The sequence below is a fragment of the Pongo abelii genome, chromosome 2 (genome assembly GCF_028885655.2).
Source record: "Pongo abelii isolate AG06213 chromosome 2, NHGRI_mPonAbe1-v2.0_pri, whole genome shotgun sequence".
Lineage (NCBI taxonomy): Eukaryota > Metazoa > Chordata > Mammalia > Primates > Hominidae > Pongo > Pongo abelii.
In genome coordinates, this window is record NC_085928.1 from 146,107,473 (window position 1) to 146,121,159 (window position 13,687).

The following is a 13,687-nucleotide window of genomic DNA, read 5'->3' on the forward strand; positions in this document are numbered from 1 at the left end:
TCTAATCCAAAATTTTATTTTGCAAAAAGAGACAACATGCCAGATTTGGCCCATGGGCCACAGTTTGCTGACTCCTGATATAGGACATTAACATCTTTTTTGTTGAATATCAGAAAACATGTTGACAGTTCAATAGCAAAAGCCATGAATGGATATGGTAATTACACACCCTACTACTACTTACACTGCAAACATATTGTCCCAATATCAAAGAACATATTTGAAATGTCTCATCAAAGAGAGCATTTTGATAAAGAAATAAGTTGTCCAAAATTTTCCTTAAAAAATAAAAAAAAAAAAGAAAATTACAATACTTACTGTAACACTGGTAATTCTGAAGTAATCATTGCTGGAGAGGTCCTTTCACAATGCAGCAAAATAATCAAGTGCTGTACAACTCAAAACTTTTAAAATAACCTCAAAGGCAATCCTGTCAATTAAAAAAAAGAAATTATTTTAAAATAAAATGAGGATGACAGAATTCACAAACTACAATCAATCCACACCATTACCAGTGATCAAACTACTTGGCATTTACCCAAATGAGCTGAAAACCAATGTCCACAGATGTTTATAGCAGTTTTATTCATAACTGCCAAAACTTGGAAGCAACCAAGATGTTCTCACTAAGTAAATGAATAAATAAACTACGCACATCCTCACAATGAAATATTATTTTGCATTAAAATTAGCTTGAGAGCCTTGAAAAGGCATGAAAGAACCTTAAATACATATTAAGTAAAGAAGCCAATCTGAAAAGGATACATACTGCACAATTCCAACCATATGACATTTTGGAAAAGGCAAAACTATGGAGCCAGTAAAAAAATCGGTGGTTACCAAGGATTTAGTGGGTGGAAGGGATGAACAGGCAGATCACAGAAGATTTTTAGGGCAGTGAAACATGTATGATGGATGTGTCATTACAGATTTGTAAAAACAGCAAGAGTCCAAAAACAGCAAGACACCAACAGCAAGAGTCAACCCTAATTTAAAGTAGCAACGTGGGGTGATAGTGACTTGTCAATATAGGTTGATCAGCTGTTAAAAAATGTTCTCCTCTGGTGCAGGATGTTGATAGTATGGTAGGCTGTGCAAGTGTAGGGACAGAGAATATAAGCAAACACTCTTTACTTTTCCTTCAAATTTGCTGTGAACCTACAATGGCTCTAAAAAACATAAAGTCTCATATTTTTCAAAAGCAGGGGTAGTAGGACCTAACAGTCCACAATAGGCCATTATACAGTATCAAATGGAATAACACAGGTATAGTTAGAATTCCAGACAGAAAGACAAAGCACAAAGCAGAACAAATATTTGAAGAGATAATGGGGAAGAATGTTCAAAAAATCATGTCAGATATCAAAACAGATGTAAGATCAGAGAATTCCCAAGCAGAATACATCAAAATACACAAACTGCTAAAAACCAGAGTTAAAGGGAAAATTCAAAAGGAAGCTAAAGAAATAGGATACGTACATACAGAAAGACAAAGATCAGTATCAGACTTCCTAATGGAAACTATGTAAGTTCAAAGACAATGGAGTAACATCTTAAAAGTACTGAGGGGGAAAAAAAAAAAAGTCAACCCTGAATTACATACCAAGTGATAATCTTTCAAAAAAATGAAAGGAGTCATACCATGGGAAATCGATGAGTAGAAAACTTCAAGAATAAGCCTCTCCAGTGAAACAACACTTGGGTTGACAAAAACTGAAATCAACTTTTACAGAATTCCTGAATCTAATAAAACTTACAAAGAGAGGGGTGCTTAACAAAGAAAGAAGCTGCAAAATTTGGTGAGAAGGCACTATAGCGTCTTTTGCTTACTTGCCTACCATCGCCCATTCCCCAACTCAACAGTGTCAATGGGGACAGCAGATCAAACTCTTGGTGCAACTTGCTGGTACCTGTGGGAGAAATACCAACCTCCTTCTCAAAAATGATAGCTGTGCATTTTGAAGAGATTCCCAGCTGGCATCTGTTGAAAGGATTTAAATATATATACTACACATAAGCTCTCTGGGGTAAGAGACAGCATACAAGACAAGCAGCAATATGTAAAGCCTCAGAATAAAGAGTCTAAGGAGGAAGATATGTTAGGGACTAAGGGCTTTGAAAGACTCCCACATATTCTGGGGAATTCAAGCTGCTACACGCATGCCCAAGGCTAAAAGCACGGTCAGAGGAGGCCTGAGAGAAGCATAGGCTTGCACCCCTAATTATCTTTGAGCTCTGTGCAAGCAGAAGATGAAGACTAAGGCCAAGGTGCAAATGGCCAGGCTATTTATTGCAAAAATACTTCAGTAAAGAACCTATCTGCAAATACCCACAGAGGGTTTTTCCCCCTTTGGGGTGCCAGTTCTTTAGGTAAATCTATCAGGTTACTGGTTTGACCACCAAGATGAAAAATGTCAGTGTCCACACAGGACAAGAAAGACAGTCTTGGCAAAAGTAGTTTGGGGGGGGGAAATCACTAAATAAACAGATGACTATAGCTTTTAACAGTCAGTAAAATCAAACAGGGCATGGGGGAGGTGAAAGGATGATTCCCAGAGTGAAAACATTTTAATATTCAAAATGTTCATTTTTTAATGTTAATGTCTGAATTTGTCCAGCAGGCTTTCCAGTTTTGGCCAGAAAGTACCCCCCCGCCCCAAAATAAAAATTAAAAAATGTGATCATTGAAGTAAAAAAGGCAGTAGGATGACATAACTAAAGTGCTGAAAGAAAAACCATCAAAAAAGAACTATATAACCAGTAAAACTATCCCTCAAGGGACAAATTAAGACATTCATAGAAAAATAAGAGCAGAAGGAATTTGTCCTTAGACATGCCCTACAAGAAATGCTAAAGGGAGGCCAGACATGGTGGCTCACGCCTGTAATCCCAGCACTTTGGAGGCTGAGGCAGGTGGATCACTTGAGGTCAGGAGCTCCAGATCACCCTGGCCATCATGGTGAAACCCCATCTCCACTAAAAATACAAAAATTGGCCAGGTGTGGTGGCAGGTGCCTGCAATCCCAGCTACTTGGGAGGCTGGGGCAGGACAATCACTTGAACTCGAAGGCAGAGGTTGCAGTGAGCCGAGATTGCACCACTGCACTCCAACCTGGACAACAGAGCAAAAGACTCCATATCAAAAAAAAAAAAAAAAGGGGGGGGGGGGGCGCGGGCAGGGGCACAGATATTATAGGCCGAGGCAAGAGGATCACTGGGGGCCAGGAGCTCGAGACCAGCCCAGGCAGAATATAGAGAGACTCCATCTCTACAAAAAAATTTAAAAACTGGCCAGGCACAGTAGCCCACGCTTATAATCCCAGCACTTTGGGAGGCTGAGGCGGGCGAATCACTTGAGGTCAAGAGTTTAAGACCAGACTGGCCAACATGGTGAAACCCTGCCTCTACTAAAAAAAAAAAAAAAAAAAAAAATAGCCAGGCATGGTGGCAGGCACCTGAAGTCCCAGCTACTCAGGAGGCTGAGGTAGAAGAATCACTTGAACCCAGGAGGCGGAGGTTGCAGTGAGCCAAGATCGTACCACTGCACTCCAGTCTCGGTGACAGAGAGAGACCCTGTTTCAAACAATAATAAATAAATAAATACAAAAAAAACTTTTAAAAAGGAAAAAACAAAACTTTAAAACTAACCAGGTGTGGTGGCACACATCTGTGGTTCCAGCTACTCTATTCGAGAGGCTGAGGTGGGAGAATCACTTGAGCCCAGGAGGTTGAGGCTACAGTGAGCCATGACTGGGCCACTACACTCCAGCCTGGGTGACAGAGCCCCTGTTTCAGCCCCCAAAACAAACAAACAAACAAAAAACCAGGGCACCACATAACGGGGGGGGGTCCCCAATTCATTTCATTACAAAGATATAAAAAATCATAAAGTTGTACACCCTTAACAACAGAATCTCAAAATATATTTTTTTAAAAAACAGAGAAATCAGAATACTTTGAGATAAATGAAACAAAAACACAATACATCAAAATGTATGGGATGCAGCAAAAGCAGTGCTCAGAGGAAAATACAGTTGTAAAAATCAAGATTTTAGGGGAAAAAAAAAAAAGCTCAAATAAATGACCTAATTCTACAACTGAAGAAAAAAAATATAAAGGGCAAACTAAGCCCAAAGGCAGCAAACTGAAGAAATTAATCAAAATTAGTGCACAGATAAACTATATTGAGATTAGAAAAACAACACAATCAATAAAACCACAAGTTTGTTGTTGGAAAAGGTAAACAAAATTGACATATCTTTAAATAAAATGACTTTTGAAAAAAAGAGAGAAGGGGCAAAAGAATACGGTAAACAACATATGCCCACAAATTTAGTAACATATTAAATGGACAAATTCCTAGAAATGCACAAATCATCAAAACTGGCTCAAAAAACACAAAAAATGTGAAAAGAACTATAACGAGACACTGAATCAGTTATCAAAAATCTCCCCAGGAAGAAAAGCCCAGGACCAGATGGCCTTACTGCTTAATTATACCAAACATGGTTTAAAAAGAATTAACATCGATCTTCCAAAAAAGAGACAAGAAGGAACTACTTTCTAATTCATTCTATGAGGCATTTCCGTAATACCAAACTACACAAAAACACTACAAGAAAATTACACATCAATATCTCTAATAAACATATATACGAAAATCCTCAACAGAAACATTAGCAAATCAAAACACACAATGTGTAAAAAGAATTCTACATGAAGACCAAGTAGGATTTATCTCAGTCACACAAGGCTGGTTCAACGTTCAAAAATCAATTAATATAATACATCATATCAAGAGCTAAAAAACTACATGATCATACCAAAAGACAAAGGAAAAGCACTTAACAAAATCCAACACCCATTCATAATAAATACTCTCAGTAAATGAGAAATACAGGGGAACATTCTCAACTCGATAAAGAATATCTCCAAACGCTACAGCTAACATCACATGTAATGGAGAGAAACTCAAAGCTTTTCCGGTTAAACCAGGAAAAAAGCTAGGATGCTATTCTCAACCACTCCTTTTTCACATCATACTGGAAATCCTGGCTAATGCAATAAGAGAAAGAAAATAAACAAAAGGTACATAGCTTGGGAAAGAAGAAATAAAACTTTTTTTATTTCCAGATGGCAAAACTGTCTATATAGAAAATTTGAAAGAACTGACAAAGGCAAAATAATAAAACAACTCTTAGAACTAATAAGCTATTATAGCAAGGTTTCAAGATACAAGGCTAATATATAAAAGTCAATCACTTTGCTGTAGACAATGAACAAATATAATTTTAAATGAAAAACATAGTATCATTTGCGTTCACATCAATGAATTAAATTCTTAGGTGTAAATCCAACAAAATACGTAGAATCTATGTAAGAAAAACAATAAAATTGTAATGTAAGAAATCCAGAGGCCGGGCACCATGGCTCACGCCTGTAATCCCAGCACTTTGGGAAGCTGAGGCGGGTGGATCACCTGAGGTCAGGAGTTCGAGACCAGACTGGCCAACATGGTGAAACTCCATCTCTACTAAAAATACAAAAATTAGCCAGCCGTGGTGGTACACGCCTGTAATCCCAGCTACTCGGGAGGCTGAGGCAGGAGAATCACTTGAACCTAGAAGGCAGAGATTGCAGTGAGCTGAGACCACGCCATTGCACTCCAGCCTGGGCACCAAGAAAGAAACTCTGTCTCAAAAAAAAAAAAGAAAGAAAAGAAAAGAATCTCTTAGCAATGTATACACACACAGACATACAATGCAGGTGGTGGTAGTAGGGTGCCACATGATTTGCTAAGCAAATCAAAAATTATAAGTATGACAATGATGTTATTTATGAAGCCACTTTTCAACAGTTTCTGTAAGTGGTACTCCATCTACATAGAAGAGATAGACTCATTTACTATTTTTAATGGAATTTAACTATTTTACTCATGTTTATATCAAATTAAGTATATTAATGGAAAACTTTATATCGAATATAACAAACATGAATATACACTAAGTCTTAACGTCAACCATGGGTTCTTGGAAACTGAGAGTTAAAGCAAAATGACATGTAACAAAACCAATTTTAGCATAGGCTAACTGATACAAACAATAGTTAAGTTCCTATAGCATACTTCTGGTCACAAAAAAAATCAGCAAACTTCTAAACAAACACCAAAACATTTAAAATATTAAACACTAAAATAAATGTAAGCTTTACATATATTTAAGAAAGATTAATTTTAACAAGTCAGATAATTATTTACCCAATTATTCCAGCTCAGAATCGCAGGTGGCCAGAGCCTATCCCAGCAGCTCAGGGAGCAAGGCAAGAACAAACCCTGGACAGGTCACCATTCCATCACACAGGGCACTCACATACATACCCAAACTACTCATACTAGGACAATTTAGACATGTCGATTAACATGCACATGCACATGCACATATCTGGTATGTGGGAGAAAACCAGAGTAGCAAAAGAAAAGAAATCCACACAGACATGAGGAAAATGTGCAAACTCTACACAATGGCCCCAGCAAGCAATCTATTATTTTTCTTTCCCTCATCAACATTATAACAAAATGTTATTTGACAGCCTACTGTACACTTAAATTCTCTGTAGTATAAAGGTTTAAGTAGCAATCAAGAAAATAAAGTTCCAAACTCTTTTCCCAGTAAAATTTAGCCTGTGAGACAGATTTTGTAGCTCTTTTAGTGAACCAAAAAAAATGCCAAAAATAAAATTGGATTTTCCAAGTTGCACAGCAATTCACACGAAAAGATAAATAAGTAGGAAACATTAAGACTCAAGAAAGAGAGGAGTAATAAATCTTTTGAAAATATCAGCCTAGAAACTCTCAACTATTAAGCAGACAGAAGGATATTTTAAGCCAAAACTGAATGATGTGCTCAATGGGATAGCGATAAAGTTTACTGGCAACAGCAGGTTAGATCATTATTCTGCTCTTTCTCTCTGAATGTTGTACTGTAAAAGACTATTTTTAAAATATCTTGGTAACATAAACCTTAAAATCAAAAGAAATGTAAGAGTAATTTAAGAGTTTCTGTTCTGGGGCTCAATTACCTGAGTTCTTATACCAGGTATTCTACCTTCTAGCTTTGTAACTCACTATGCCTAAGTATTCTCATACATCAAACTGGAATAAAAAAAGAACCCATATAGCATACGGTTATTGTGGTGAGTGACTGGAAGAGTACCTGGAACTCTAGAATGAATATTAATTCATAGCTACAGGAGGAAGACAAAAGCATAAAGGAATGTAAGTTTCATGAGGGAAGGTATTTTTTGTCCTTTTTGTTCACTTCTATATATGTGTGAACACATTTTTTTTTTTTTTTTTTAAGATGGGAGGTCTTGCTCTGTAGCCCAGTTTAGAGTGCAGTGGAGCAATTCATAGCTCCCTGCAGCCTCCAGCTCCTGGGCCCAAGTGATTTTGGCCGCAGCCTCCAACTCCTGGGCCCAAGTGATCCTGGCCTCAGCCTCCCAAGTAGCTGGGACTAAGTACACGCCACTATGCCTGGCTAATTTTTTAAAAACTTTTTGTAGAAACAGGGTCTCACTTTGTTACCCAGGCTGCATTTCTTTTTCTTTTTCTTTTCTTTTTGTTTTTTTTTTTTTTGAGACAGAGTTTTGCTCTTGTTGCCCAAGCTGGAGTGCAATGGCGCGATCTCAGCTCACTGCAATCTCCGCCTCCCAGATTCAAGCGATTCTCCTGCCTCAGCCTCCCAAGTAGCTGGGATTACAATCACCCACCACCACACCCGGCTAATTTTTTGTATTTTTAGTAGAGAAAGGGTTTCACCACATTTGCCAGGCTGGTCTCAAACTCCTGCCCCCAGGTGATCCTCCTGCCTCAGCCTTCCAAAGTGCTGGGATTACAGGCATGAGCCATCACGTCCAGCCTCGCTTCTATATTCTTAATGCTTGAAACCTAGTAAATAGTTGTTGAATTAAAAATATGTGTGTATGTGTGTTTATGGATATATTTATTTTTAAGGAGAGTACACAAAATTAAAAACAAGGAAAGCTCTTAGAGTTAGCAAACTAATCAAAGTTAGCAGCTTCCTTTTAAAAAACAAAAAAAACATGGCTGGGTGCAGTAGCTCGCGCCTGAAATCCGAGCACTTTGGGAGGCCTAGGCGGACAGATCACCTGAGGTCAGGAGTTCAAGACTAGCCTGGCCAACATGGTGAAAACCCGTCTCTGCTAAAAATACAAAATTAACTGGGCATGGTGGCATGCGCCTGTAATCCTAACTACTTGGGAAGCTGAGGTGGGAGAATGACTTGAACCCGGGAGGCGGAGGCTGCAGTGAGCCGGGATCACGCCACTGAACTCCCGCCTGGGCAACAGAGGGAGACTCTGTCCATCTCTAAATAAATAAATAAATGTATGTTATTGATTGGATTGCTCTAAATTTAAGCAGCATTAAAAATGTCACAGTCTTTAAAACAGCTAACAAGTAAAAATGAACCTCAACACAATTAACTTGCCTTATCCTAAATCACCCTGCACTAAATATATGAGAGAATGCTCACACATACACACACACCTTTCTGTCAAAATTACAAGAATTTATGTTCCCATGCATATTATAAGAAAAGTGAGTCTGGGCAACATAAGTAAGACCCCCATCTCAAAAAAAGAAAAAAGAAAAAAGAAAAAAAGAAAAAAAAAAAAAAAGGCCTTGGAGTCCCAGCTACTCTATTCCAGAAGCTGAGGTGGGAGGATCACTTGAGGCGAGGAGGTCAAGGATGCAGTGAGCCATGATTGGGCCACTACCTTCCAGCCTGGATGACAGAGCAAGACCGTCACCAAAAAGAAAAAAGGAAAGGAAAGGAAATTATTATGATTTTTAAAACTACAATTTTCCCCAAATTCAAATAACCACTATCACTCAACCTCTCTCCAGTTAAAAATTACACGCTTTTAAATATTTTACAAATCAATCTACATACTCATACAAATAAGAATTGTGTGACAACTAATAGCTTCATTAGGAAACGCATATCACTAGTTGAGTGGCTGTACATAAGGAACAATAAAAATATTCCAAAAATGTCCTCTGGCTTAAGAAAATAAACATCTACTAATAAAGAGATCCTAAAAGAATTAACTAACAGTACTTATGAGAAAACCGTCTTTTATAAATACAACAAAACCTTACCAAAATAAGTAAGTTTGTATAGCCCCATGATTTTCATACAGAAATCGTTTCAAGCGTTCATACAAACAAACATTGGCACTACCACAGCCGTAAGAAAAAATTACAACATTTAACAAAAATACACATGGTGTTTTTAATATGGTAAAGAAAGCATCACTGAAGACCAATCTATTTTCAATTTCCTTTAAACTATGTATGTGTGTGAAAAAGTATACATGTATATATTAAACCCACTAAATGAAACTTCCCATAAACACTAAAATTTCTCCCACAATTTATAACTCAAGCTTAAAGGCCTTATCTAATCAACCCCCTTTCCACATAATTACTACAAAAATCACTCACAAAAACCTGTAAGTTTTTGAAGAAAGAATATGTACCTATTGAGTTTGATGATGCAGTGAAAAATTCTCTGGGACCACAATCCAGAAGAAATGAGTTCTTAATAAATTCTATGGCTAAATCAATGTTTTAAAATGAGGTCCAAATCAAATAAAAGATATAAAGTTGTAGTGGTTCATTATTTTGTTGATTCATTTAGGAAAAGTTATTTTATAACAAAAATTTCTGAACAAATATTGAAAAATAAAGTATCTAATTTTGTGTGGTTACTTTAAATCCAAAGAGAGCTATTTGTGAGTTCTTCTCAAAACTACTGTTCCACCATTAGATAACTTTTTTTTTTTTTTTTTTGAGATGGAGTCTCGCTCTGTCGTCCAGGCTGGAGTGCAATGGCACGATCTCGGCTCACTGCAACCTCCACCTCCCGGGTTCAAGCGATTCTCCTGCCTCAGCCTCCTGAGTAGCTGGGATTACGGGGGCTCGCCACCATGCCCGGCTAATTTTTGTATTTTTAGTAGAGACAGGGTTTTGCCATGTTGGTCAGGCTGGTCTCCAACTCCTGACCTCAGGTGAACCGCCCACCTCAGCCTCCCAAAGTACTGGGATTACAGGCGTGAGCCACCACACCTGGCCTGTTTTGTTGTTTTTTTTTTTTAGACAGAGTCTTGCTCTGCCACCCAGGTTGGAGTACAGTGGCGTGATCTTGGCTTGCTGCAACCTGTGCCTCCTGGGTTCAAGCAATTCTCCTGCCTCAGCCTCCCGAATAGTTGGGATTACAGGCGCCCGCCCCAACATGCCTGGCTAATTTTTGTATTTTTAGTAGAGATGAGGTTTTGCCATGTTAGCCAGGCTGGTCTCAAACTCCTGACCTCAGGTGATCTGCCCACCTCGGCCTCCCAAAGTGCTGGGATTACAGGCATGAGCCACTGCGCCTGGCCCCATTAAATAACATTTTAACTGAAAATCTGAAAGATCTTCCACATCTTGAACACTGCTATAATTAGGAAAAACCTCATGATTTTCATATAAATATGAAACTGTAATGGATCCTAACATAATGAATAGAAGAGTTGTCTAAGAGTTTTTACAGATACAAATAACTGAATGAAAATTGGGGGAGAAGAGAAAGATTCTTCTTCAAGTAGAATAAATAAATATAAACAAAATGACAGAAATAGGAAAATCACCATTTGAGGAACATCACAATATTTTTTCAGATGAGAATCAATAATGAATACTAATGGGCGAAAGTACAGTAACTCCAGGAAATCCTTTTTTTTAAAACGTATTGAAAGAACTTACGCAGAATATCAAAGTATCTCCCCAGAGGAAACTAATTATAAAGAGGAAAATGGTAATGTTATAGTGAAGAAACGCAGCAGACCCCTCTACAACTAACTGATTACAGTTAACACTGCTAATAGTGAGACATATTAACAGGGGCCTCCTAATAGGATAAAAAAAGGACACAACTATATCTCTTTAGCATTCTTGCCAAAAATGCATAACCTGAATTTAATCACAAGTATAATCAGATAAATCCAAACTGTGGGATATTCTACAAAATAACTGGCCAGTATTCTTCAAAAGTGTCAAGGTCATGAAACAGTAAGGCTAAGGAACTGTCCCTGATTACAGGAGAGGCATAAAAACTAAACTCATGTGATCATACACTGGATCATGCACCAGAAAAAGGACTTTAGTAGGACAACTGATGACATTTGAATAAGTTCTACATTTTAATTAATAGTATCGTATCAGTGATTCTTCAGGTTTTGACAACTACTATGGTTATGTAAGATATTGGCAGTTGGGGAAGCTAGGTGAGGGGTACAGGGTTGAAAACCTCTGTGCTATTTTTGCAACTTTATTAAGTATGACGTTATTTCAGGAGAGAAGGAATAGAACCCAAACTAACTCCCAACTCTACACTAAAATACAACTCAATAAAAGATCTAAGGACATGAAGAAAAAGAGGTGAGGTACTTTATCAAATGACCTTCCAACTTTCTCCCCAAGGTTCAAAACATTTCTTTACTCTTAGTAATACACTTACAAAAGCTTGGCATCAGTGCTATCTAAGTTCCCCCTCCCTACTCCTAGTCAATATGGTGTCTATCTCTTGAAGATCAAAAATTATAACTACTCCTTACAAATAAACTGCACTTAAAACTATTTGCATATCCCATAGAGTTCGATGGAACTCTATGGAACACGTACTGTGTAACAGACAGAATTTCTTTCTTTTTTTTTTTTTTGTGAGACAGAGTCTTGCTCTGTCACCCAGACTGGAGTACAGTAGCGCGATCTTGGCTCACTGCAACCTCCGTCTCCTGGGTTCATGCAATTCTCCTGCCTCAGACTCCCAAGTAGCTGGGATTACAGACATGCACCACCACTCCCAGCTAATTTTTATATTTTTAGTAGAGACAGGGTTTCACCATGTTGGTCAGGCTGGTCTCAAACACCCAAGTGATCCACCCGCCTCGGCCTCCCAACATGCTGAGATCACAACCGTGAGCCACTGCACCCGGCCCACAATTTCAAGCAACCCTTGATGGGCAAAAAAAGAAACTGTCTGATAAAACCAGATAATTTTGTATGGGACTAATTTCTCCCTTTATCTTTTATTCTTATACTTTGCACTTCCAAGGCTCTTCCCTTGTATTAGTTTCCCAGGGCTGCTATAACAAAATACAAAAAGTTGGATGGCTTTGAAAAACAGAAATTTATCCTCACAGTTCTGGAAGCTAGAAGTCCACAATCAAGGTGTTGGCAGGGCCATGCTCTCCCTGAAGCCTCTAGGGGAGGATCCTCCCTGGACTTGTTCCAGCTTCTGGTAACCCCAGATGTTCCTTGGCTTGTTGGAGCATTAAATCTAATCTCTGCCTCCATCTTCACATGGCCATCTTCCCTCTGTGCGCCTCTGTGTCATCACACTGTATTCTCTTCCCTGTGTCTCTGTCTTCTCTTCTTATAAGGACACCAGTCATATTGGATTAGGACCCACGCTAAATGCCTATGAGCTTGTGTTAACTTGATTACATCTGCAAATATTCTACTTCCAAATAAGGTTGCATTCATAGGTATAAGAATTAAGATTTCAACGTATCTATTTGGGGGACACAAATCACAAATACAACATCTCTCTATTCTATAAAAGCATTGTTTTGAAATTATTTATTCAACATCATTTTAAGAAATGTTTATGAAGCAACTCCTCTATGCTAGGCACTATTCTAATTAGCTACAAACAATGGTAAATAAATTAGATGAAATTCCTGTATTTAAGAAGTTGCTATTTCTAGTTCATAGAATCAGACAATAAAGAGATAAACATGAGAGTTTCAGATGAGAAGTTCTATGAGGTGATAAATTACTTCAAAAGGATGGTCTTACATTTCTAAGGAGGTGACACTTCAGCTAAGACGTGAGGGACATGCAAGTGTACAGGAGGCTGGAGTAGAACAACTATTCTTTTTGTTTGTTTTGAGAAAGAATCTGGCTCTGTTGTCCAGGCTGGAGTGCAACAGCACAATCTCAGCTCACTGCAACCTCTGCCTCCTAGGCTCAAGCAATCCTCCCACTTCTGCCTCCCAAGTAGCTGGGACTACAGGCACACACCACCACACCTGGCTAATTTTTGTGTTTTTTGTAGAGATAGGGTTTTGCCATGTTGCCCAAGCTGGTCTCAAACTCTTGAACTCAAGCGATCCGCCTGCCTCAGCCTCCCAAAGTGCTGGGATTATAGGTATGAGCCACTGCGCCAAGCCTGAATGATATTCTTGACAACTGAGGAAAGATGTTTGTTTACTTAATATGACCGTGTAGCAAAGGTATAGACAGTTCACAATTTACTAGACCTACCAACCTTAAAATTATGTGATTCGTAAACAATAATTTTCAAAGAATCATCAATTTTTGCACATCAAAGTTCGACACTTAATTTTTTTAATATTACACCCATTTCAATTTTGGCTAAATTTGTACAGACCATAATCATGTTGTGAGCATTTGCTTATCACAAACCTGAAGGACACAGTAAAACACACCATTAACTTAGTGTAGGCTAAGTCATGACAAAGTACTTTTATAATATGAAACTGTGGTAGTTAGTATACAGTAGCATATTTACTATTAAATAAATATTATGCTCCACCACTA

At 38.1% G+C, this 13,687-nt stretch overlaps 1 protein-coding gene across 4 annotated transcripts in view; it reads right to left on the reverse strand.

The window, feature by feature from the left end:
• The window catches only part of STAG1 (STAG1 cohesin complex component), a 406,617-nt gene that overhangs the window by 287,013 nt on the left and 105,917 nt on the right, over positions 1–13,687 (reverse strand). For all 4 annotated transcript variants that reach the window (XM_024244311.3, XM_063722218.1, XM_063722219.1 and 1 more), the window contains one exon: positions 319–430. In XM_024244311.3, the coding sequence (XP_024100079.1) occupies positions 319–347 (29 nt within the window). In that variant the 5' untranslated portion in view covers positions 348–430. Of the gene's footprint in view, positions 1–318; positions 431–13,687 lie in introns of those variants that run through there.